Here is a 22,713-nt window from a genome sequence, read left to right as displayed (position 1 = left end):
AGTTTCACCCTGTTCTCACCCGCTGAGTCAGGGGCTGAGCAGCCTCGTGAGCCGTGCCCTGCGTGGCCGGGGACGCTCGGCGTCCTGCCCCGACCCCTCTCTGGCAGCCTGGGGCTCTGTGGCCGGCCTGGGAGCGAGGGCTGGCACTGACATCCCTCAGCTCAGCCTCCCCAGGGCGCTCGCTTCTCCCTCCCCATCCCAGCCTTGCACATCCCCGCCTGCCTCCTGGGGGCTGGCCCCTCCCAGGGACCCCAGACATCCCCTGGGAGCTCGGCCTGGAGGGTGCTCTGCAGTGCCTGCCCCTCCAGCACTGCATGAGGTGCTCTGAGCTCCCATCCATTCCCATTTCACTCCCATTGGGGAGTGCTGGCGCCTGGTTCATAAAACATTGACTTTCCAGACAGGCTTTGCAAAAGAAATGAGATGTTGGTGATTGTACGGAGAGCTCAGGAGATGCCAGGGTGCATTCCCTGGAGCAAAGGGTGATCCTTGCTTGTGGCCATGGAGAGCCTGCGGTGGGGCAGGCATTGCCCAACAGCTCCCACTCTGTGAGACCCCAAATGCTGGACACTGTGTGCTCTGAGTGCTGCTTGACCCCATCTCTGTGTTCCCCATGCTTTTCTGCTCCTTGTTGGGGTCCCACGTGGTCCTGACCTGGTGCTGCCAGGTGTGATAACACACGGAATGTGGGATGAGTTGCCTGGCCGTGGTTCCCCCGTGGAAGTGTGTTCACCTCCCTGGGCAGCAGCAGGGTGGGAAGAGGCCCAGTGGGCTGAGGGCTGCAGGAATTTGTGTGCCTGGTGCTGCTGATGGGCTCACCCAGCCCCGTCCATCGGCTCCAGTCACAGGGAGGGCTGTGGGGATGTGTCTGCTTGTGCCACTGTGTGTGCTTTCTCCACAGCCACTAATAAATCCATGCTGGCTTTTCCTGGAAGGCCAGAGATCACTATGGGGCATCATCACCATGTGGTCTGGATTTTTCCCCTTTCCCTTCCTTCTCACCAGGATGGCAGCCTGAGGTTTCTTTAACCACAGCCCAAAAGCAGCTGCTCCAGCATGGTGTTTTCTCCCAAGGAGGTGGTTTAGGTTTCACAGGCCCCTCCTGATGGGAATTTGAGCAGGCACTAAAACTAGGGCTCCTTGTGTGCCGTCGTTATCGGTGTTATCTGCTCGGTGGGGAGCAGGAGCCGCTGCTGGGGCGGCAGGAGCCCCCAGGATCTGCTCCAGGCAGCCCCCACCTCCCAGGCTGAATCACCAGTACGTTTACTGCTGGGGTGACGGCAGCTGTGAGTCCCAAAAAAAAACCCCCAGCACTGATGCTTTAATGACAGGCGGATAACACAGCCCCGGGAAGACTCATTCCGTGCATACCTCAGTGCTGTGACTAAACCCGTGCTGGGCTGGAGCAGCCGCAGCCTCACCCCGGCCCTGGTGTCACCAATTCTGCAGGTCCCACGACCCCAGAGCGCCCTGTTCCATATTAAATGTTCCATGTCCACCTGAGTCTGCAGCCCCCCAAAACCAACCTCAGCTCATCCCAGGATGGTTCCATGCACTTGGCTCCTTTACTGCCTTTGGGTGCAAGTCCCCTGGAACGCCCGGCAAAAGAAAAGCAGTTTGGCTGTTTAATGTTAAAAGACAAGTGGGAAAAACATTCCCAAGGTTTTACAGCTTACTGTGCCCTTTCACTTGGCATTCCCAGTCTCAATTTCTAGACTTTAATCTTCAACACATAGTTTATTACTGCTGCTTTTCTTTAAATAGTAATATTTGCTAGGAAATGCAGTGGCTGCATCCCTACAGCCGCTGCTGGGCGTGTATCTCCTCTCTCCTGTGATGGATATAGATCCAGGCAGCTGTGTGACCTTTACAATCTCACTCTGAGTTCAGGGATGTGGATGTAAGATTGTTTCAAGTCATTTTGATTTTATTACAAACCAAAATACTTCACATTCAATGGCACCTCAGGTTCACAGGATAATTACTCTAATTAAAAACAACAACCCGAACCTAAACACCTTATCTAGGTACTGGTGCAGCTGCAGCTCAGTTAGGCTCTTCAGTGAGATCCCAAACTTGGGAGCATCCAACACCCCAGCTGCTTTGGCTCCCGGGTTTCCTGTGGGACATGATTCCAGCATTACACCTTAGCAGGAAGCTGTCTGACAAACAATTCACTGTTCAATAAACACACAAGCTGCATCTGCAGAGAACCATCTTCACCATCCAGCTGATTGCCAAATCCAAAAGTTTGGTACCGAAGCTCAGGGATCAGCTGATGTGATGGGGGCTGTGTTTGAGCAGTTACTTGTGGCACCTCCTCAGGCACGTCCCTGGTAACGCTGAGGGAATAAAACCCTTAAACAGGAGCTTCATGCTTTGCTCTCCTTTTTTGTGGGAGAACATCAGGGTCCCAAGAACCATTTTATTCCTGTTCCCAAAAGCTGCAGTGGTTGTAGCTTCCAGCCTTCCCCATGAGCAGAAACCGAGGGATTATATATAACCTGACACCCCCAAATGACGGGGGGGAGCAGCTGAAGCTCCTCGGTTTGTGCAAAGCCCTCCTGCTGGGATATGTGCTAATACCACATAAAAGTAACAACTGTTGAGGAGCTTCCCTGCCATGTCCCTTCCCATTCTTTATCACAAGTAAGTTAAAAAGACTGGACCACTGCAAGCTCTATTTTTACACCCTTGAGCACGTGCTGTCGCCTCTGAAAGCTGCTGCTGATTTAGGAAGGAACACAAAGAGGGAGGAACTGCATTTCTATACCCTGTACTGCACAAAGTGTGACTCTGTCCTTATTCTTTGTCACCATCAGCACAAAAGTACCGTGATCCTCTCTGCAGTCACAGGAGGTGTGAGGAATGAATGCCCATTCACGTTTAAGATCAGCTTATATGGCGTGTGATCCTTCCCAGCACTGCGAGGCAGCGGAATCCTGACAACAGAGAGTCAAAAGGAACCCAGACAAATGTCAGCATTCATACAATTTAACAAAGCTCCCTACTTGTTTTTACAAAAAAAAAAAAAAAAAGCCCCAAAAGGTTTTAAACAAAAGGAAATGTCCTTCATTCAACACTGGTAAAATCTTTCAGAGCTGTCAAAGCGACTTCAAAGCTTCTCCACATCTGCATGCTCCAGCCAAGCACTGCTGCCTGTCCTCAGGCCTTTGTGATGTACCCTTCTCTGATCAGGAAGTCATAGATTTTCCTGGTTTTGTTCACATCAATCTTGATGAGGGCTCGAGCCTGCGCCAGTCTCAGGCCTCCCTGTTTGTTGCACTCGTTCACTAAAGCAGCTTTATATTCCAAATAGGCTCCAGGGACCAGCCTCACCATCTGACAGAGCTGCAAGACAAAAGGTGAAGTTAATAAACACCAACACTTGTCATGTTCTTCCATTCCCAGAGCCCTGCTGGGGGAGGAACACGGGGAATATTTTCTTGAGAACACTTTCAGTGTCTCCTTGCACGGGGGAGGCACACGGGAATGCCATGACGAGCTGTTTGGATCCACAGGTAGGGAGGGGAGGAGCCTGCTGGATGCTGCATTCACAAACATTCCTGGTGGAAAAATAAAGGAGGAGGATGAAAGCGAGCCCTGGGCTCGCAGGAGCACAGCTCTGAGTGCGTCCTGTGTGGGCGTTGCTCCTTCCAAAGCCCGGGAAGCACACATGCCAGACTTGGAAGCAGCAACTGGGCTCGCTGGCCGGGAGCCAGGGAGGGCATCTGGCTTCTAATCCCCTGCAGGCTCAGGCTCTAATACCTTCTACAAAAGCAGCTCTGCCGGCCCCCTCCAGAAGTCTGGCATGGAAGCTGTGCAGGGAAGGCATTCCGTGGTTGGAAGTTTGGTAAGGAATGGCTTTGCACAGCCCCTGAGCTGTTTGGCTGCACAGCTCCTGCTCAGCTCCCAAATTCCAGCTGTATTCCAGGAGCACGGCATTGCTCCTGCTGCAGAAACTGTCTCCTCCCTTTAATAAGGAAATGCTTCATGCTCATTCCTCACGGATAGGAAATTGCAGAATTCCTCAGACCTCAGACTTTCTGTCTCAGCTGACCAGGAAATCAGATTCCACACACACACACACACACACACAAAAAACACACACACACACACACTGATGCCCTGCCACCATTATTCCTGTGCTGAATGGAGCCAGAAATGCCAGCTCCACACGGAGCCGTGAGCTGATTCCCAATGCTGCCAGCTCCAGCCAAGGGAAACACACACGGAGGGCAGGCTGAGATACAGCTGTGCTTCATGGGCACTGCAACCTGCCTGGGGCAGCCTAAGGACACCTTAGGAGTTCTATTAAGAAATAATAATCTCTTATTTCAATAGTTTTTCACTGAGTTGGAGGCCAGGCCTGCACTGGGCTGAAAAACAACCAGTGCTCATTAGGAAAATTAACCCCTCTGCTCAGCCCAGCCTCGCAGTGCAGGCAGGGAGATGGATGTTGTAACAGCACCAAATAACACCCTGGTGCTCTGCTCCTTTCTTTGCTAAATAAGCCAGTCTGTGCTGTATGTGTAGCACAGGAAATTAAGAAGCCAACTGGAAAACCTGAATGATTTCTGTGAGAAAGGAAGAGTAGTCAGGGCCTGTAACTGAGGTGATATTCACAGCTCCCCATACGTGGTGTGGGCAGCCCTGTGCTGTGGAGACACAGTTTATAGAGATGATCCTTCCATGCTTTCCTCACCTCCTTCTCCTTCTCGTTGAGTTTCTCTGTGCCTGGCAGGCCTGTGAGGTTCAGTGGTGGGGCGCTCCGTCTGCCTGTGGAATGAGAAAGGAAATTCTGGAGAATTGGAGCAGTTTGGAAGTGGCTGGGGTGTGTTAGGGAGGCAGCTCAACCCAGCTCGAGCCAAGTGTTTACAGACAGGGTTATTTAGGGCTTAGCATAAAGCTCTGCTGATGCGACAAAAGGTTTGGTTTTGCAATTTTAAGCTCTGTGAATGTTGCATGAGACTCGTGAGCTGTTGATTTTTGGGAGGAACTGCAAGACAAAAGCTTTGTGTCAGACTGGCATCGGGCATGGCTCAGCTGGGCTGAGCCTCCTGACTATCCCAGCTCCAGGCAGGGTGTGCCAGGTGTGCTGAAACCAGCACCTTGTAAGGATGCTGAGACTATTTATTGGTGTGATTAAGCAGCCAATTTCTCTCTGGCATTACTGACAACTTCATGAGGCAGAGTTTTCTTCAAATGCCTTTAAATACGTTGCAGGTATTGCAAGGCAAATGCAGTTTTGGCATTTATTTTTTGTCTGTTACGATAAACAGTTCTGAAGGAATATTTATCACAAGGTCATCTGGTATTTCTCACTTTCACTATTGTTTATAACTTTGCTGGACATTACCTGGCACAGACTAAACTTTCTAAGGGTTGTCTGCTTGCAGGTTTGGCTTTTTTTTTCTGATAGGATTTTTTTTTTTTTTTTGGTAACTTGCAGAGCTTAGGATAAAGTTTGGGTTATTTATTCACATTGGAAAAAAGTCTCTCACCCCTGTGCTGTGGGCTGCATATTCAGCAGTTAGAGATAGGTCTCTATCCCAGGACAACTTCCCAAATTTGGCAAAGTGATGAGACCTTGGGAAATGTGCCACTGTGTTTCCCAAGGCCCCTGCCCTGCCCAGGTCCTGCCCCTGGCACTGGGAAGTCTCTCAGTCTCCTGGGCAGCTGCAGGAACAGACGGGATCTGGCTGGGTGTGAGGAGCCTGAGCAGAGAGAGCTGAGGGACTGGGGAGAAGCTGGAGTGTGAGTCTGTGGGAGGTGTAAAGGAAGTTATTTCTCAGCACTGCTCCCTCTTCCCATGGCATGGGGTGACTGTGCTAGGAGGAGACATGACAGAATCCAGTTTTACTCCTTTATAAACCTAGAAAATACCACACACACACACACAAACTACATTCAAGGAAACATATCAAGGCTGCAAAGTCAAGAGCTTAGAATCTAGAAGTGAAGCATTAATTTGCCCTCTTGTATATTCAGAGTGATGCAGCCTTTAATTAGAGCCACGTGGCAGCTCTTCCCCAGCATCCCCAGGCAGGATGTTTGCTTAATTAGCAACTCTATGGTATTTTGTTTGGGTTTTGTTCCACATGTGATGCTGCTTGTAAACACTGTGAGCTATCACAGCTCCACAGGCAACACAATCCCCTTCATGGGACACTGCATCCTTGACAGAAAAGGAAGTTCATCCCTCATTCCAGACCTTCAGCTGGAAGACAATGTCCTCCCTTCACGGACTCTGACACCCTGAGATACACAAAGCTGTTTTTTCTCCAAGATACCAGACCTTAGCAATCACCAAATAGGTTTGGAACAGTGCCCTGACTCACTGCTTGGGATCCTGACCCAAATTTCCGAGGCTCCTGGAAGAAATGAGGAAGAACATATAGACCCAGTGTCCACCTGTGAGAGGTTTGATTCAAGTGGTTTTACAGCATCCACATAAACACTGGGTGTGGGGACAGAGCCAAAGCTGTTTTCCCTGGAAACATTTAACAACCTTGCAATAAAACTTTATCCCAGCCTCAGTCACCCCAAGACCTCAACAAATGGGATGGGAATTTATTTAAGTCTTGTTCATGGGGACCTTGACTGACCCCTGAATCTGTCCTTACTGGGCACTGAAAGAAGATGGGGTCCTCATGGTGGAAAAAAAACTAATTTGTGCTTACAGACTGCGAAAATTCCTTTGTTTCCTGCCTTGCTAATGTAGCTTTAGGATGGGTTTTGACCTCTAGTCAGAAAAATCTAGAAATTCAGCAGAAAATCCTGCAGGATGTGTGAGTGGAATGACTTGCAGATTGATGTAATGTTGACTTAAGCAGTCCTTAACCGTGAGGCTTGAGGACTGACACTTTGACACTCAGGAAAAGGAGTCAGAAAAAGGCTGTCAGAGAGATATTACTGGGTTTTTAGCAGACATCATCTAACACTTACCTGTAGTTGAAGGAGCTGGTACTGTGGGAGTCAGGCCAGAATCACTGAAAATAAAGGAAATTTTCAAATTGCCTTCATGTTTTTAAGAATAACTGCATGTGTTGGCCCTGAAAGTGCTTCTTCCACAACTTGTAATAATTATACAATTCAACTTGCATAACCCAAGCCCTGACTAGAAGTCAACAGGATTTATAAATATTTAGTGTTCCCACATTGAAAAATATGTCTGAAACCTGTTAAAAAACCCACTGAAGAATTGTGGAGGGGGACACAATTAAAAATCCAGTGGAAACTGAGTGGGGAAATGCCAAACCATCTCCTGCACACAGGATGCACTTCCTTTATGTTGCAGCTTGCTCCTTAAATCCAAGTGCAGGGTGATGACACATTAATAATGCTGCTGCTTCTAAAATCATCGAAATATTTCAGGCATCAGCTGTGCCCTCATTAATATCCATAAAGAGCTCACTTCCCTCTGTGACTTTATGAACAGTTCAGTTCCTGAAATATAAAACTGAGGGGTTTGAGCCCCTCCTTTGCCTGTTCTCAACAAGCACTACTGCTGTCACCCACTTTCCTGCCCTGCTGAATTTTGCAGGCTGTTCCTACTTTGACAAATTGGGAATGGATTTGTTACTATCAGGCAGGAAAATGTGCAAACTCAACCACAGAATCCCAGGGAGGTTTGGGTTGGAAGGGATCTTGAAGCTCATCGCATCCCACGGGCAGGGACACCTTCCACTGGAGCAGGGTGCCCCAAACCCCACCCCAAACCCCATCCAAGCTGGCTGTGGGCATTCCCAGGATGGGGCAGGTTCCCTGGACACCCAGTGGCAGTGCTTACATGTCTGCCTGGCGGCTGAGCCACTGCTGGCAGGCGCTGCTGTCCTGGATGTACTGCAGCACCTCCGAGAGCATCGTGCGCTTCAGCCGCTCCTCGTCCCGGCTCTTCTTCAGGTGCTCGTAGGTCCGGGCACCTGTGGCACACACACACCCTGCTCTCCCCACCTGCCTCAGCCAGAAACTCCACACTGGCTTTTCCCTGCTTCAGGAAATATTGGGAAGTTCTCTACCTCGGGCCCAACCTCTGCTGTTCTCCCTTGTGATGACTACTTGGCACCAGAAGGGATGAGACTCCACCCTGCACCCTTCCCCCTGTTAAATTCCAAAACAAACAAAAAAGGCTTCCATGATCTAATTCCAGGATAAAACAGGGTGTTTCATTAATGTGGAGGTCTCAGGCCTCTCTCCAGATATCACATGTGTTCCCAGGCAATAAAAGTGTCCCAAGGTAAGCCCCTGAGACCACTGTGCCATGACATAAATATTTTTTAATGAAGCTTTTGCAAAGTGGTGCCCAGAGCAGAGCTGTGTTAGACACTGTGATCTCCAAGTTGATGGCTCAAATCAGCTCTAAACCAGCCCAGCTGGACTGTGCATCATTGCTGAAGCCTTGCTCAGTTCCAGAGCCTCTCTGAACTAAGTGTCTTTTTATTCAACACATCCTGAATGTTGTAAAATCATCCTTTCCTTCCTTGATGGATGGGAATGGGCTGAATAATACATCAGGTACTTACTGCAGAAATTGGTGATTCCTGCTGCTCTGTATTCCTGGAGTCTCTTTATTTCCCTGCGCAGCTCAAATTCCACTGTTGGACCCCACGAGGTGGCAGGAGGGAAATCCAGAAAAGCAAAAGTGGATCAGTGGGGTGGACTGGGAACGTGGCTCATTATTATTTGCCTGCACAGGTCAGCTCTGAACACACAAACCACAGCCAGAGTGAACCTCCCTCCACAAGATCTCAATCTCTCTGTGTCCCCATGCTCCTTGGTCACAGATTTCAGCTGGTTTCTAGCATTTGTGTGCTCAGAAAAGGCATTTTCTCTTCATGCTTTGATAGTCCCTTTGCCATTCCCTAGACAAGGCAAATAACAATAATGTGGGATTTCTGGAAAGCATTTCAATAGGTTTGAGGAACTACTCCAGCCAGGCTCCTAATACATCAAATATTCTCTTGGAATTATGATTTTCCTAGCTGGACCTCCCCAAATTTTTCCTTGCAGACAATTTTTTTCCTGCAGTCAGTAAGATGAAATGTTTCTTTTCCTCAGAGATATTTCCTGTCTGTTGCTTTCATCAGCTGCCTTCCAGCACTGCCCAGTTATATAGGGAACAAGTTTCCTTGTGAATTTGTTTCCTGCTGCTGCTCAGGAGACCTGTGACTGTCAGGTTCACCTGAGGATCTGCAGCCACTACAACAAAACCAAGTTCCAGGAGCAGCACTCCCATGTGGGACTCATGATTTTGCAGGATCATGCTTTTGGTATTTCACACAGGGTGTCCTGAAAACACGGGCACAACTGCGTAAATGCTTTGTTCTTTCTAATGAGCAACAACTCTCCCAGTTTAAGTCACAGAATGAAGCAGGATGTGGTGACTCGGGCTGGAATCTGCCTAAATGTAGGCTATGGGATGATTCAGGGATGGAACAATGCCTCTCTCCTAAGGTAAGGACATAATGACCACTGCACTATATAATTATGTGACATATCATAGTTTAACGTGTGTCTTTCAAAGAATTCAGTTTGCTGCCAGCTCCCAATCTCTCCATACAGACATAACATAGGGATTTTATTCTTCCCCTGGTACAGAGTCCCAGTAAATAAACAATGGCCTTTAGATAAAAAAATATTACCTCTAACACATGACCAGAATGTTCAGTCAGCTGCAAACTCAAACAAAGAGCTCGGATACAGTTTAGTGGAAAAACCCCACTCGCTGCTCATTCAAAGTATCAAACCACAAATGTATTTGTTTTCCTGAGGTAGTTAGATGGGGGAGGAGGAGAAAAACCACCTCCTGCCCTCCAGGAGAGGGATCTATTTAGGAAACAGATGATGCAAGCTGTCCCTGTGTGTGCAGAGCCCTCACTCACACGCGTGGCTCTCGATGAACTTGTCGTGCTCCACGGGCCCCAGGATCCGGGCAAACCTCCTCATGGTCTCGTACAGGTCCTGCACCTCCTTGGGGTAGCGCCTTTCCAGAACTACAGGGGGAAAAGTGTCACACATTACCACTCCTGAGCCAGGAGAAAAATATCTGTGGGGGCTGATGTGAGCTCCAGCCTCGGGACTGCCTAAAAATCCACAGTTTGGCTGTTTAGGTGTCACAACTACAAACTGCTGAATAAAAAACAACAAAAGTTACAGCCCTTAAAATCCTTAAGGCATAAAGGGTGATATTTAAATGTTGTTCAGTTATTTCTCACAAGAGTGAGGTGCACTCCAAAGGCAGTTTGGAAGGTTTCACCTTCCCCCTTTGCCCTCTTGCAGTAGAGGCCAAAATGCTTCTGGAGAGCAATCTTGAGGCAATAACTACAACACTGAGCTGGGAGTACTTAGAACCAGACAGCTGGAAACAGCTGGGGCAGGAAATCTGCTGCAATTTAGGATGTCTGAATGTTCCAGTATGAACAAACCACACTGGTGACCTGGAAATGGTGAATGTGTGAAGTTTGCCACTTTGAAGTGAAGCAGTTACACCTGATACTCACTCTGAAATTTTCTGAGGTTTATCAGGCCATGATCTCTTATAATTCTGCAAATGAAAGAAAATTATATTAATAAAGGCCATTACTCCTGCATTGCCTCACAAACACAAAGGCTTCAGAAGAAACTTTGATTTAGACCATCAGAGGAATCTAAAACTAAACACAAATGAAATCTCCATAAACCCTGGGCTGGCTGGAATGGAAACATGATGCAGTGTGTCTTTAATCAGGGTAAATTTTGGACAGTGGTGTGCATCAGCCTTGAGCACAAAGGGAGCTGCAATCACTTGAAAGGTTGGAAATTGCTTCTTTAGGCACAGATTTCACATCTACAGCATCTTATAACTTGTCCTTCCAAAATCAGAGGTAATGAATGTGTCATGAACATGATTTCCAGCGTCAGAGAGAGACAAACATCCCTCTGCTAAAGCACAGGGGAGAGCTGGACTGTAAATGCCACCACTGGAAACATGAGAAAGGCATTTTTCTGTGGCAGCTTGGTTTTTAAAGACGTGATGGAGGTAACTCTGGGTTTGAACCGCTCCTGATGGGATCAGGGAAAGGAGCAGAGGGAGAAGCAGGTGCCTGATAAATCCCTTTGTCACCAGTGTGAGCAGTGCCACGTGCTCATTGCTCTGTGGTGACTCCACTTTGGCAAATAAGATACCACAGAGCTGGGCTGTCAAGGTCAGATCAGAACTTGCTCTATAAAATCCATTACATTTCCTCTGCCTTGCACAAAACCTTCCTGTCCCGTGCAGAGTCACCTTTCTGAGAGTGACATCAGCACTTTTGTGTCATTTTCCAGACTTTTGTCCCATTCTGCTGTTGAAACTTTACAAAACCTGACACTGATGTAGCCCCAAGAGTTATGAAGAGCCCTGTAGCACATTCCTTTAGTGTGACAAGATTGATGATCATGGAAATTACATCACATAAATACTTTTTATTTATGAATTATGAATAACCAGGTCAATCCTTCCTGTCACTCAGCAGAACTGTGTAGTTTTAGGAGAAGGACTGGAGCAGCCTCACTTCAAATCACTAATTCTTCCAGCAGGGAGTAATCCAGCAAGATGTAATTTTAAATATTGAACAAAGTATTTCAAAGTTATAATAAAACTTAATTTAATTAATAGATTGAGTCATTCTAGAACACTGTCAAATGAGCTGAATAAATTATTCAAGCCCACATCAGCAATAGAGTTATCTTCAGTGTGGAAAACTAACTTAGGGATTAAAAATAATGATCCAAATATTTCTGGGGAAAAAGTGGGGGTCCAGCAATCAGTCACAGTCTGGCAGGATTTTTTTTTTCCCCTGAAGTAGGAAATTAATGATGTGTAATCCATCAGCATTGCACAGGGAAGGAAAAAAACACAGTTACTGCTTTAAAACTCACTTTTTCCGTCTCTGTCTTTCCTTGAGCCTGGAATGATAGATATCTACCACTGCAATCTTCAGAGCTGCAAAACACAAAGATTAAAGAATTCATAAGCAATCACTGCAGGAGGCTGAATTTCAAGCTTTTATGTTCACATTAGGCTGAAATGGTCATTGCTTTGCTGGTTTAAAAATCCTGAGGCAATTTTACAGGGGCATCAACTCATTAGAGACAAACCTGCAGTCCTTGCTACCTGGGGAAGGTTTCTTTTTGCTTACTCCTGCCAAATTCATCACTGTAAATACACTCATGTAAACATGAGCCTGGGCAGGTCCTGAGAACTCTCCTCGTCCTTCTTGGACTGTTTTGCTATCAGGACTTAAAATTTGTTCCTTCATACATATTCCTTCTCCTGAAAAAAAGATTTAAGGATCTGAGGTGTCATCTCTGGGCAAAGGCTTCTCAGCCCAGAACAAGGAACTCCAAAAAGCAGACACAGTTCTGAACTGAGAGGACTCAGCCTTTGCTACAGTTCTTAAAAGCATCTGGAAGATTCCAGCTTGTTAACTTCCAAACTTATCTGTCTGCCAGAGAACAAAGAATAGTTCAGGACAATGTGAAGAAGCCCAGGAAAAAGCCATACTCATTAGAAATCACATCCTTCCCAAAATCAAACCTGTCTGCAGCCTGGCTGAGCCACTCACAGAGCCTGCAGCTCCTTTTTCCTGCAGCCATTAGCTTAATAAACTTTTTTTTTTTGGGTAAATTCTTGAAAGACAAGATAAAGAGACACCTATCACCTTCCCTTCCCTAGCTCTGTTAGATAACACACAAATTCTAGGTTATTAAATGAGTGTAGAGGTGGATGATTTTTAGTGGTTTTTTGGTTTTTTTTTTAGATTTATGTTAATAATTTCCATGTGCTCTCAGAAGGAAAAGGCTCAAGGCTTGGCAGTGGCTTAGAGGTGTGACACAACAACCAGTTTTTGGAAAAAAGGAAACTGGGGGGGCCCAAGGGAGACAGAACCCAGGATCAATTTATCTCTGTAGTTACACAAAAAGAGCAAAACTGATAGTGGCAGTTTATTGATTGTACTCTCGGATTAATAATTAATAATGCAATTAAGAAGTGTGGTTATGTGTCTATTTTAAATATGTATGTAGGTGTAAACACCAGGAAGCCCCCAGCCTCTGGGAAATTCATCCCTGCATCCCTCTGGGTAATCAAATTTCATACAAACAGGGACAGCTGAAGCCCACAGGCTGTGGGGATTTGCTCAGGAGCTTGATCCCAAGGAAAAAACCCTTCAGTTTGTTCCAAATTGATCTGACATCAATCTAAGAGTAAAGGATTCTATATCAGATAGAGGGGGTGCTGTCCTGTAATATTCCTACCTATTTTTCCAAATTTCTTGCATTTTTCAGCATCATCGTGTATTTTCATAGCGAGGGATCTAAGTTTCCTAATTTAAGAACAAGTAGAGATAGCAAATTCTCCTTTGTGCTAAAATGTGGGGACGAGAAATTGGGAATGCAGCAAGTTAAACATGAATGAAATCCATTAGGAAGGGTTGGAGTTGGTGCCAATTTACGGAAAATATTTTTGTAGTTTTGAAACCCTCTGCAAGCTCAGCCAACTTGTTATTTTCTGGGGTTTGTGTGGGCAGAACTTAATAAGTACATGCAGAAACTGTACTGGAGAACCTCTATAAATATCACAAGTAATTATGCACCTCTAACCATGGAGTTTTGATGCTTTCACCTGAGTGCACGATATTCTAAAGAAATGATGATCAGCTGGGGAGAGGAAGGAACAAATGAAGGGAAGAAATGGAGCTCCTGCTTCCAGTGAAATTAGTATTTGCTGCCACATGGCCTTTTGGAGGGGCTTTTGTTTTTAATAGCCATATTCACACAGGACCAGGCGATTACCAAATCTGGAATGCATGAATAACTCCGACTACTACACTGCTCCACGCTGCATGGAAATGAGAGAGGAGATGCTGGGGGAATGAGAATGATCTGCCTGTGCTTTTCCCCATGGATGCTGGCGGGGAAGCAGTTGTTTGTGCTGGTAATGTGAGATAATCCAAGCTGACACCGTGCTCACAGTGTCCACTCTGGGCCCTGATAAGGCTCTTTGCTGTGCTCGCTGCAGCTCTGAAGGCCCCACTGATAGGCAGCAATTCAAGGCTCCTTCCTCCATTCCAAAAAAAACCCAACAAACAAACCAACAAATATTTTGGTTCCTCCAGAGAGTGTCCAAAACAGCCTTTGCTTTTCATTCCTCTTCAGCCTCACTTGGTCTGCAGGAAATTTTGTTGAGCCCTAATGAGTGAGAGCTTTGTTCCACGGAAGCGAACCTGCCTTGGCAGGGATAATGGGAAGAATGCAAACTAATCCCAGTAAACAGTCTGTGGGACCAGTGTGTGCTGGGCTGGGGACAGACTGAAGGGCTGCAGTCCAAATTCACCCACCCTGGAGGAAAGCAGCACCCATGGCAAACAGTTATCTGCCTTTGGAGCAAGGCAGCAACTTCCAGAGCAGAATAAACACCCTGTTCTGTCAGGAAGGACACTGACTGCCTTGCAGCTTGAAATCAAATTTCCCTGCCAGTTGCAGCCTATTTCCACTCACTTCTAAATCTGTGGTTTCAGCAATTACTTTACAGTGTTAGAAGTGAAAAATCATTTACATGAGAAGGGGGGAAAAAAAAGCTGGGAAAAAGATAAATTACCAACGTTCTAATTCAGCCTGATGAAAACTTGTAGTTCATGAAATATTCAAGCACTGTGGGCTGAATTAGGGTTGTAACTGGTTGGTGCTTTTGATCTGTCCATTATGTTTTTGTGTAACTGCAATATATATTTGCATGCCCTTACTGTACTGCCAGCATTGAATAAAAGAGAACAATTCCAGAATTTAATTGAAATATGAAATTTTTTGCCATCTCACTAATACCAAGAAGTGACTGAGTGATGTCTGTGACCTCCTGTGAGGTGGGGAGAGCTGAGGAGGCAGCAGGTACAGGTTCTGCATTGCTCATAAAAGCTGCCTGGGAGCCTTCCCACCTTGTATTAAATAGCATTTTCTTGTGGGAATACCAAGAACTTGTTTAGAGTGACACAGGGAAATCTAGCAGGTAACTCATGAGATAAAGCTACAAATATATGTCATATAAAAGATAGAATACATCAGAAAACAGAGGTCAAGCAGCTCAGATCTAGAACTTCTTAAAAAATATTTTTTACAAAACATTATGAAAAGCAATGTGTGAGAAAGGGAACAAGGAGGAATTCCACTCCAGTGGAAGCACAAATATTCCTGTGGGATGTGCAGCACTGAGCAGTGACTGATGCACCAAGAGAAGGAAAGAGAGACCACAGAAATTGTACTGGCTGGGGTGTTCCCAGGGCCTAGCCTGAGTGACTTGCAGAAAATTCAGTATGAAAATAGTTTTCAACAATTAATCTTGAACCCAGTAAGGTTTAATGTGTGGCAGGAAAACAAATGGAAGATTTTCTTCCCAACCTGAGCCTTAATCTTGGCTTCCAGGCCCTGTTTGGGTTTCTCTGGGCTATAAAATGTGTCACATTTTCACTTTTACAGCCAGGTTACCTCCCAGCCCCCTCTGCCCATCAGCTACAAAGCACAAAGGCTCCTTAAACCAGCCCTGCTCTCAAGAGCCACATGTTGAGCCATTTCCTGCCCCGTGGGCTCCTGCAATTGGGTTGCAAAATTCTCTCCAGCAAAGTGGGCAGCTGAGCCCTTTAAAACTGCAGGACAGGGAGGATGTGGCTCCTTCCTTTTTTTGTATTAAATCGCAGAAGTGAAAGATCTCATTCCAAATTCTTTAGAAAAGAATTCCTTCTCTCCCCAAGACGCCTCATGTGAAAGGGAAAAAGCTGGCTGGACCCTGGGACTTCATTTTTGCCAGGCTTTCTCTCTCACGTGGGCAGATCTGGGACAGCTGTGGGAAGGCAGATGCCAGAGTTCCTGGGCTAAGAGATCCAAAGTGCAGCTGCTCACGCTCCACAACCTCTGCCAAGCAGTTTGCACAGAGCAAATGCCTGACATCTCTTCCCAAACACTGAAGACAACTGAAGGATGGAGTAGAGAACATCCAATGAAATTATCAGGCAAAAATATTGGGCAGACAGGGGGAAGTATTTTTTCACACAACACATAATTAAATTGTGAGCTCCTAATTCGATTGTGGAAGTCCCTGTTGCAGGATGTGCAGGAGCACAAGCAGATCCAGCTCCAGCAGGAGTTAGCAGAGCTCCTGGAGGACAGGACCTGGCAGGAGAGACCTCAAATGGCTGAACTGTGCCTGGGGAGAAGGCAGGTGTAAGGGGAGTGCTGCAAAACCCGCTTGACTGAACATAAATCTATCAATTAATGTGCAGAAGTAGGAGATTATTTCTCTTTTTCAGTTCACCAGGACCCAGAAGAGGATGAAACAGTAGAGAGCTGGCATGAGGAATCCCTGCCATGGCCTCAAGCCAGTCCCCCTCTCAATAAATGCTGAAAGGGGAGAGGCTGACATACGACTCTCATGGCCTTCCCTGAGCCAGGGGAGTTTGCATTCCTAAAGCTCCTGCCACACTGCTCAACTTCAAACTGGTGTTTTTAACTTTGCCAAGACTGTCTGTACGTAACAGGATTTGTCTGTCTCCAAGGGATGCAAAGGCTTTAGCTTAGAACTGCCTGACACAGATGGCAGAATTCTGAGGCATAAACATAAACCCTGCGTGTACTTACAAATGTGGGGAAAAGCAGGATCTTCTCCTCTCTGTGGATTAAAATGTCACTTTAGTAATTCCTGTTATTTCATGTTATTAAGGCAGCCATGTTCACAGAAACTCAGAGCAGGAACTGGGCTCACACAATCATCTTCACAATAAAAAGGAAGTTGTCACACACAGCTGATGCTACTCTAACTCAGGACATGTTAAATGTATGAAAAGTCACACAGCTTTGAGTCCAACACTTTTAATGTGTTTCACATAGTCTTAAACCACACACCTCCTTGCTGCCTCCATTAATACCTACCCTGATAGATTTAATGCATTAAAAACCCAAACATTAAACCCCATGCACTAGAAGTGTATGTTCCCTTTTAAAGTGTGTGGAGAAAGAGACCCAATGAAAAGCTGCACAGGCATCTGAAACAGTTTTCAGACTGGGTACAAAAATATGGCACTTACCATGCAAAATGTCTGAATCATCTTCTACAAAATCAATATCTCTCAAATCCCACTCAGCATAGTTGTCAAACTCCTGTTCAGAGGTGATTAATACATTGTCACTAACAAGCACTAAAATATTGGCCTCAGGTTTCAGAACATGCAGAAGGACTGGGAACAGAGATATTTACTGAGACACAGGGCACAAGGTCCCATCCTTGAGCAACAAACAGCATAGGGGAGCTTCACCTGGGGAAAATGTGTGTAAATGCACACCCATGGCTGCAGCAGGAGCAGGGTGCTGTGACAGGAATTAATCAGGTCACGACTTCCTGACTGTGATGGAAATCAGAGTCACTGAATGCCCCAAGCTGGAAGGAACTCACAAAGATCACCAACTCCTGACCTGGCTCAGGACACCCCCAAGAGTCCCCACCATGTGCCTGAGAGCCTTGGGTGTGATTTTTGGGTGCTCATTCTGCTCAGAGGTACAAAACCAAGCCCCTGTATGGCTGAACTCATTCCTCCATGGACATGAGCAGGAACTGGGGCCTTGGGCCCCTGGCCAAAAGCATGGAAAGCAATGCAGATCTCCCAGGTGATGTCTGGAGCAGGGCTGTGTGTGCTCCCCTCGGGCAGGTGGCAGTGCTGCAGCTGATCCTTTGGCTGAGCAGCCAATTTCCAGCGCCCAGCCCACTCAGCAGGGCCACCCTGGCTGGACAGCTGGACATCTGGTGGCAGCAGCACGTCCTGCAGCCTCTGCTGCCTCCCCCAGCTCTGCAGGCCACCAGCGCCACCTCTGGCATCAAACCCTTAATTAATCCAGAGCTTTAATCACGGAGTATCTCAGCCTGGAAGGGACCCGTAAGGATCAGAGTCCAACTCCCTGCTCCTCACGGGATAACCTGAAATTAAACCACAGGACTCCCAGCACCCCTCAGTCCTGTGCCCTCCTGTGAGGTTTTTCAATGAAGAGCAAAGACAGGCAGGGGCAAACAGAGGGGTGTGTGCTGAGCTTGCACCCAGCAGCAAATTTAAAACAACGGGAGGAGAGTCAGTCTTACCTCAACAAAGTCAGCTCTGGCTGGCATGTACCCAGCCATGTCCCTGGAGAGCAAGGAATCAAAGGCAGGCCGGGGGGGATCATCAGCAGCTGAAAAAAAACCAAGGTTTTCAGTTGTTGAATAGGGCTTGAGATCTTTTTTTTTTTTTTAAGGATCTGTAAATAAGTGTTTATTTTGCAGGAAAAGTGGGAATAATTAGTTGAAGAAAAATACCCTGATTGGGCTTTTATTCAGTATTATAGTCAGAAAAGACAGAGTTCATCCAGAGAAAAATGCAGCAATCTAAGATCTTCGTAGTATTCTCAAGAGTCAAGCACAAATTCAAGGTAATAAACAGGTAATGGAATGTAAACTTTACATTTTGGAGCTCAGCATCCCCCTTTAAACCTCTGCAGATCCCTGGGGCTCAGCGTGCAGGTTCTTTTAGTTAATAGCAACAGGAATGTTAAATCTGCCTTCTTCTGGGGACCATTGACAGAGCTGCAATTAAAGCCAGAGAACTCCCAGTTTTTACAGCACTTCCCAGCTGAGGAGCTTGGTGTTTTACAGACAATAATAGTCTGAGGCTCACAATGCACTTGTGCAGGAGCTGAGCATTGTGTGTCCCAAGGCACAGATAAAGCAGGCTGAAGCACAGACAGTTTGTCTTGGCCCAGGGCACATAAAAATATCAATAACAGCCAGGGACAGAACCAAAATTGCCCAGTTCCTACCGTTTAGCTCTAACCACTTTACTGGGAAATGTAAACCTCCAGACAGCCAGCAACTGCCTCACCCAGAGAGGCTGGGGAGCTCTGGAATGAACAGCTGCCAGACTGGGGGAATGCTAAAGATGTGAAATGCAAGGAAAACTGAGAATTTGTTAACTTGCTGCAGACTGTTTTAACAGGCAGTTTTCAAGAGAGAGGTGTGAAATCAGCATAGTTGAAAGGAGTGGTTTTATGACAAATTAAATCAGCAGTTAGGCCTGGGACACAGTGTGTACACAGTAATGTGCACATGATCAGAGGAAATGTTTGAAGGCAGAAATCCCTTCTCAGTTCCCTTGGCAGTGCAGGGTTGGACAGGTGAGAACCACATTCACACACTATCCTGAGGGACACACGTGAAGGAACTTCCAATCCAATGGGTAAAACATTCAGGTTTCTGCTGGGGTGATTTCTGTGTGCTCTGGCTGTGGAGGAGCTTCTGCTTTTGAGACCCTGATGTTTGTGTCAGACCATGCTGTTTCCTGCCTTTTCCCATGGAACTGGCAGCCTTGTCTATCTGATACAGCCAGGAATTAATCCAGTGTGAAGAGAACCCTACTCCTGACATTCTCCAAGCCAGTTATCAGAACAGGTTATCCCTTTGGGAATGAAAGCAAACAGGATCTGTGGTGCCTGTCCTTCCCAGGGCTGCTGATTCCAGCCTTGGCAGAGCAGGAAAATACTCACAGTGGAAGGGAATGGCTGTCTCGTGCTGCTGAGCCTCCTCTGCCTGCTTCAGGTTCAGCAGGGTGGATGCAAACAGGGGGTTGTTGATGAAGTGTTTCATGTAGTGCTTCTCACACTCCTCCTTGGATTTGGTGCACATCTGGTTAGCCACATCCTGCCTGGAGCAGGGAGAGGGGGAGGCTTCATGTGAACAACACAGAAATGTTGGGGTTTTTCAAATTTCTCCAGTGGGAAACAATAATTTTGGACAAGAGGTTGGTTGTGTGCAGAGAACTGGCCTGTGATGGTGTCTGAACTCACATTCTCAGCACCACCACTCACGTGTTTGTGCCAGAGGACATTTTTGGGTGCCCATGAACAATGCAATTCACTGTTTTCCTATGGGAAACCCTCTGGCTGACAGAATGTAGCACATCTTTACCAGGCTTGAAATTTATTTGAGAGCTTTTTACACATTTTACTGACTCCAGGTAATGGTAAACTCTGTAACCAGTTATCAGTCTTACTTCTGATAGCAATGTGTGCCCAAGAACTCTCACTTCTGCTTCTGTGATTTCTGGGATTCTGTACTTTTAACACAACTATTTTTAATAAAGGAAAAGACAGATAACTCATGAAAACAGTATCTGATACTCCATCTTTCTACTTTAGCTGCTGAATCAGTGTCTCACCCACAAGAAGTCATTGAACAGTCAATGTGAACTGATGAATTCAATAGAGATCCAGGGAAAAGAAAGAAAAAACTTCCCAGCAATGACTGAAATTGGCTGACCCACTGAATTCTCACCAGTTCCCAAATCCACAGTCCATCACAGCTTCCAGGAGAGACATTTCCTCCTGAGCTGTCCAGTTGGGATCCAGGACAGGGAAGTCAGATGTCTGGAGAAGAAAAAAGCAGAACAAACTGTGATCCTCTGTTCCAACCCACCTCAGAAAGGGCAAAGTTCATGGAGTGACACAAGAGATAATTCTGGTAGTTTTAAGCTTTCACAAAACCTGATTGAATAATTATTGGATTACTTAGGGCACTGGGTCATCAACCACAGCAAATACTGGTACATGTTGTGTCTCCCAGCTGTAATTCCACAATGTTATACTATGAAACAGTAAAATTACTGGAGACTTTAAGAATTATTAATTTTGAGGAAGGAGAAACAAGCCTAGAGAAACAGAAATCAATGTCCCTGGTTAAAGGACTGTAATTCTAGTGAGATGCATTGTGCTATCCAGACACAACAAAAAGATGCAGCTGTAAATGACCCCACTACTCCATTCTGTTTCAGGTGGATATTTTTCTTTTTTTAATAGATTTAAACCTCTGAATCAAAGGATTGCATCACTTAACCTTTCAATGTAATATGAGTAAGCAAGGGTTCCTAGCTCTTGGGAAGTTGTGAGAGCCCAGAATTGAGTAGGTGTTGTCCAAAAGGAATATTTACCATTATCTCATAAGTGTGATCACTTTGATGCTTCTTGTATTCAAACCCACGGGTGAAACACTGCAGAACAAAAGATCAGAACTGTGTTATTTCTGCCCTGAAGAGGTTTTCACCGGTCCCTTTTTAACTTCCATTCTCTGACCACCTGCCCATGTCTCAATCCTTCAGCCTCCAAACCATTCTTTGTCATTTCCCTGTCCCTGAGCAAACAAGTGTGCTGATCCATCCCTGGACAGCCTGGCACCAGGCAGGCTTTTGATGGCTCTCCCAGAGCAAGGAGAGGCTCTGCCCTGCTGCTGGCACTCACCTGCAGGCACAGCAGGAAGGGAGGGGGCCCACACTCAGCACACTTCACGTAGGGCTCCGTCAGGTACGAGGAGCAGCCTCGGCATGGGGGCTTATCAAAAGGGTCACCTGGGAAAACAAGAGGAAATCTCCTGTGACACGAGCACAGCACTGCTTTGACAGCCCCTAAATTCACCTGTGCCCAGCCCCAGCAGTTGATGGCTCTTGTGGGTCCAGTGCAGGATGTTCTGTGGTTCTATGGATTTTGAATGAACTCAATTGTGCAACAAAATAAATAAGATTATCAGGTTATAATGGTTTCAAACTCAAAGAGAGCAGGGTTAGATTGGAGAATTTGGAAGAAATCCTTCCCTGTGAGGGTGGGGAGGCCCTGGAACAGGATTATCAGAGAAGCTGATCCCTGGAACTGTCCAAGTGTTCCCTTGGAAGTGTCCAAGGCTAGGCTGGATGGGGCATGGAGCAACCTGGGATAGTGAAAGGTGTCCCTGGCCCTGGCAGGGGGTGGAATTGGATGGGCTTTAAGGTTTCTTCCAACCCAAACCAGTCTGAGATCCCTTGATTCTGATTTTTTCCAAGAAAATAGATTTGAAGCAGCTCAATTACAAGTAGACAGAACTAAGACAAAACTCACACTGAATCATTGGTATGACCACTAAACCATGTCCCTAAAGTGCCACATTCACACATTTTTTGAACACTTTCAGGGATGGTGACTCCAAAATCCCACTGCTCCAAGAAATCCTTGTACCATGCAGTGTTTTCATGACCAGATGTGGGAGCTGAATTATCTGATAGCACTTACTGCTGAAGGAAGCCAGGCGCTCCATCCCTCCCTCCTGGTGCTGGTTGTGCTCCTTGGAGTAAAACTCGGCTGGCCTAAGCACCCGGAGTGTGACCCTTGTCCCAAACTTGTATCCCAAAGGGAATTCTCTCCCTGCAGCCACCTCTTCCACAGCTCTCACAGGTGTGATCCTCCCAGGATGTCCTGAGCAGGAAGCAGAAGGGCTGTCAGCAGCCTCCAGACCCCATTCCACACAGATCAGAGTCCGTTCTCTGGGTAAGGGGAGAAATCAAACACGGAGATGTGGAGTGATGGGGATGCAACCCCACAGTGAGGGTTTCAGTGAGAATGGAGTGGAGAGTTATAAGCAGCTGCTGTGCAAGGACGTGCTCTCCACCTCCCAAAAGCACTCCCCATATCCCACTCCCCCATATCCCATTCCCTATATCCTACTCCCCAATCCCCCACATCCCAACCCTTAAATCCCTCACATCCCAATCCCCGCTCCCCACATCCCCATATCCCAGTCCCCGCTCCTCATATCCCATATCCTAATCCCCCAATTCCCACTCCCCACATCCCAATCCCCATTCCCCTACATCCCAATTCCCGCTC

General features: G+C 46.6%; 1 protein-coding gene across 2 annotated transcripts; it reads right to left on the bottom strand.

The window, feature by feature from the left end:
- Positions 1–1,893: 1,893 nt before the first annotated feature.
- Positions 1,894–22,524, bottom strand: TADA2A (transcriptional adaptor 2A). 2 transcript variants are annotated; one of them, XM_015646996.2, is made up of 15 exons: positions 22,120–22,524; positions 21,319–21,425; positions 21,012–21,071; positions 20,360–20,451; positions 19,573–19,730; positions 18,137–18,225; positions 17,094–17,166; positions 11,902–11,965; positions 10,503–10,546; positions 9,885–9,995; positions 8,526–8,597; positions 7,793–7,925; positions 6,949–6,992; positions 4,706–4,779; positions 1,894–3,351 (listed from the first exon to the last, which is right to left on the bottom strand). In XM_015646996.2, the coding sequence occupies exons 1-15, from the start codon at positions 22,142–22,144 to the stop codon at positions 3,166–3,168; spliced, it is 1,332 nt and encodes a 443-aa protein (XP_015502482.1). In that variant the 5' UTR covers positions 22,145–22,524; the 3' UTR covers positions 1,894–3,165. The 2 variants fall into 2 exon arrangements, with proteins under 2 accessions (XP_015502482.1, XP_033374822.1); XM_033518931.1 differs by lacking the exons at positions 1,894–3,351; positions 7,793–7,925.
- Positions 22,525–22,713: the final 189 nt, after the last annotated feature.

Source organism: Parus major, chromosome 19, assembly GCF_001522545.3.
Source record: "Parus major isolate Abel chromosome 19, Parus_major1.1, whole genome shotgun sequence".
In the NCBI taxonomy this organism is placed as follows: domain Eukaryota; kingdom Metazoa; phylum Chordata; class Aves; order Passeriformes; family Paridae; genus Parus; species Parus major.
The sequence above is the reverse complement of the archived record's forward strand: the minus strand, read 5'-3'. Positions and strand labels throughout refer to the sequence as shown.

What these genes read in the sequence shown, in the direction of transcription:
- TADA2A (XM_015646996.2), bottom strand. Translation starts at nt 22,144, where the DNA reads ATGGAGCGCCTGGCTTCCTTCAGCA. An exon ending in AGGAATCACCAATTTCTGCA is followed by an intron (nt 7,926 to 8,525) that starts GTAAGTACCTGA and finishes TGTGTGCCACAG; the next exon opens with GTGCCCGGACCTACGAGCAC. An exon ending in TCAACGAGAAGGAGAAGGAG is followed by an intron (nt 3,352 to 4,705) that starts GTGAGGAAAGCA and finishes TTTGTCTTGCAG; the next exon opens with CTCTGTCAGATGGTGAGGCT.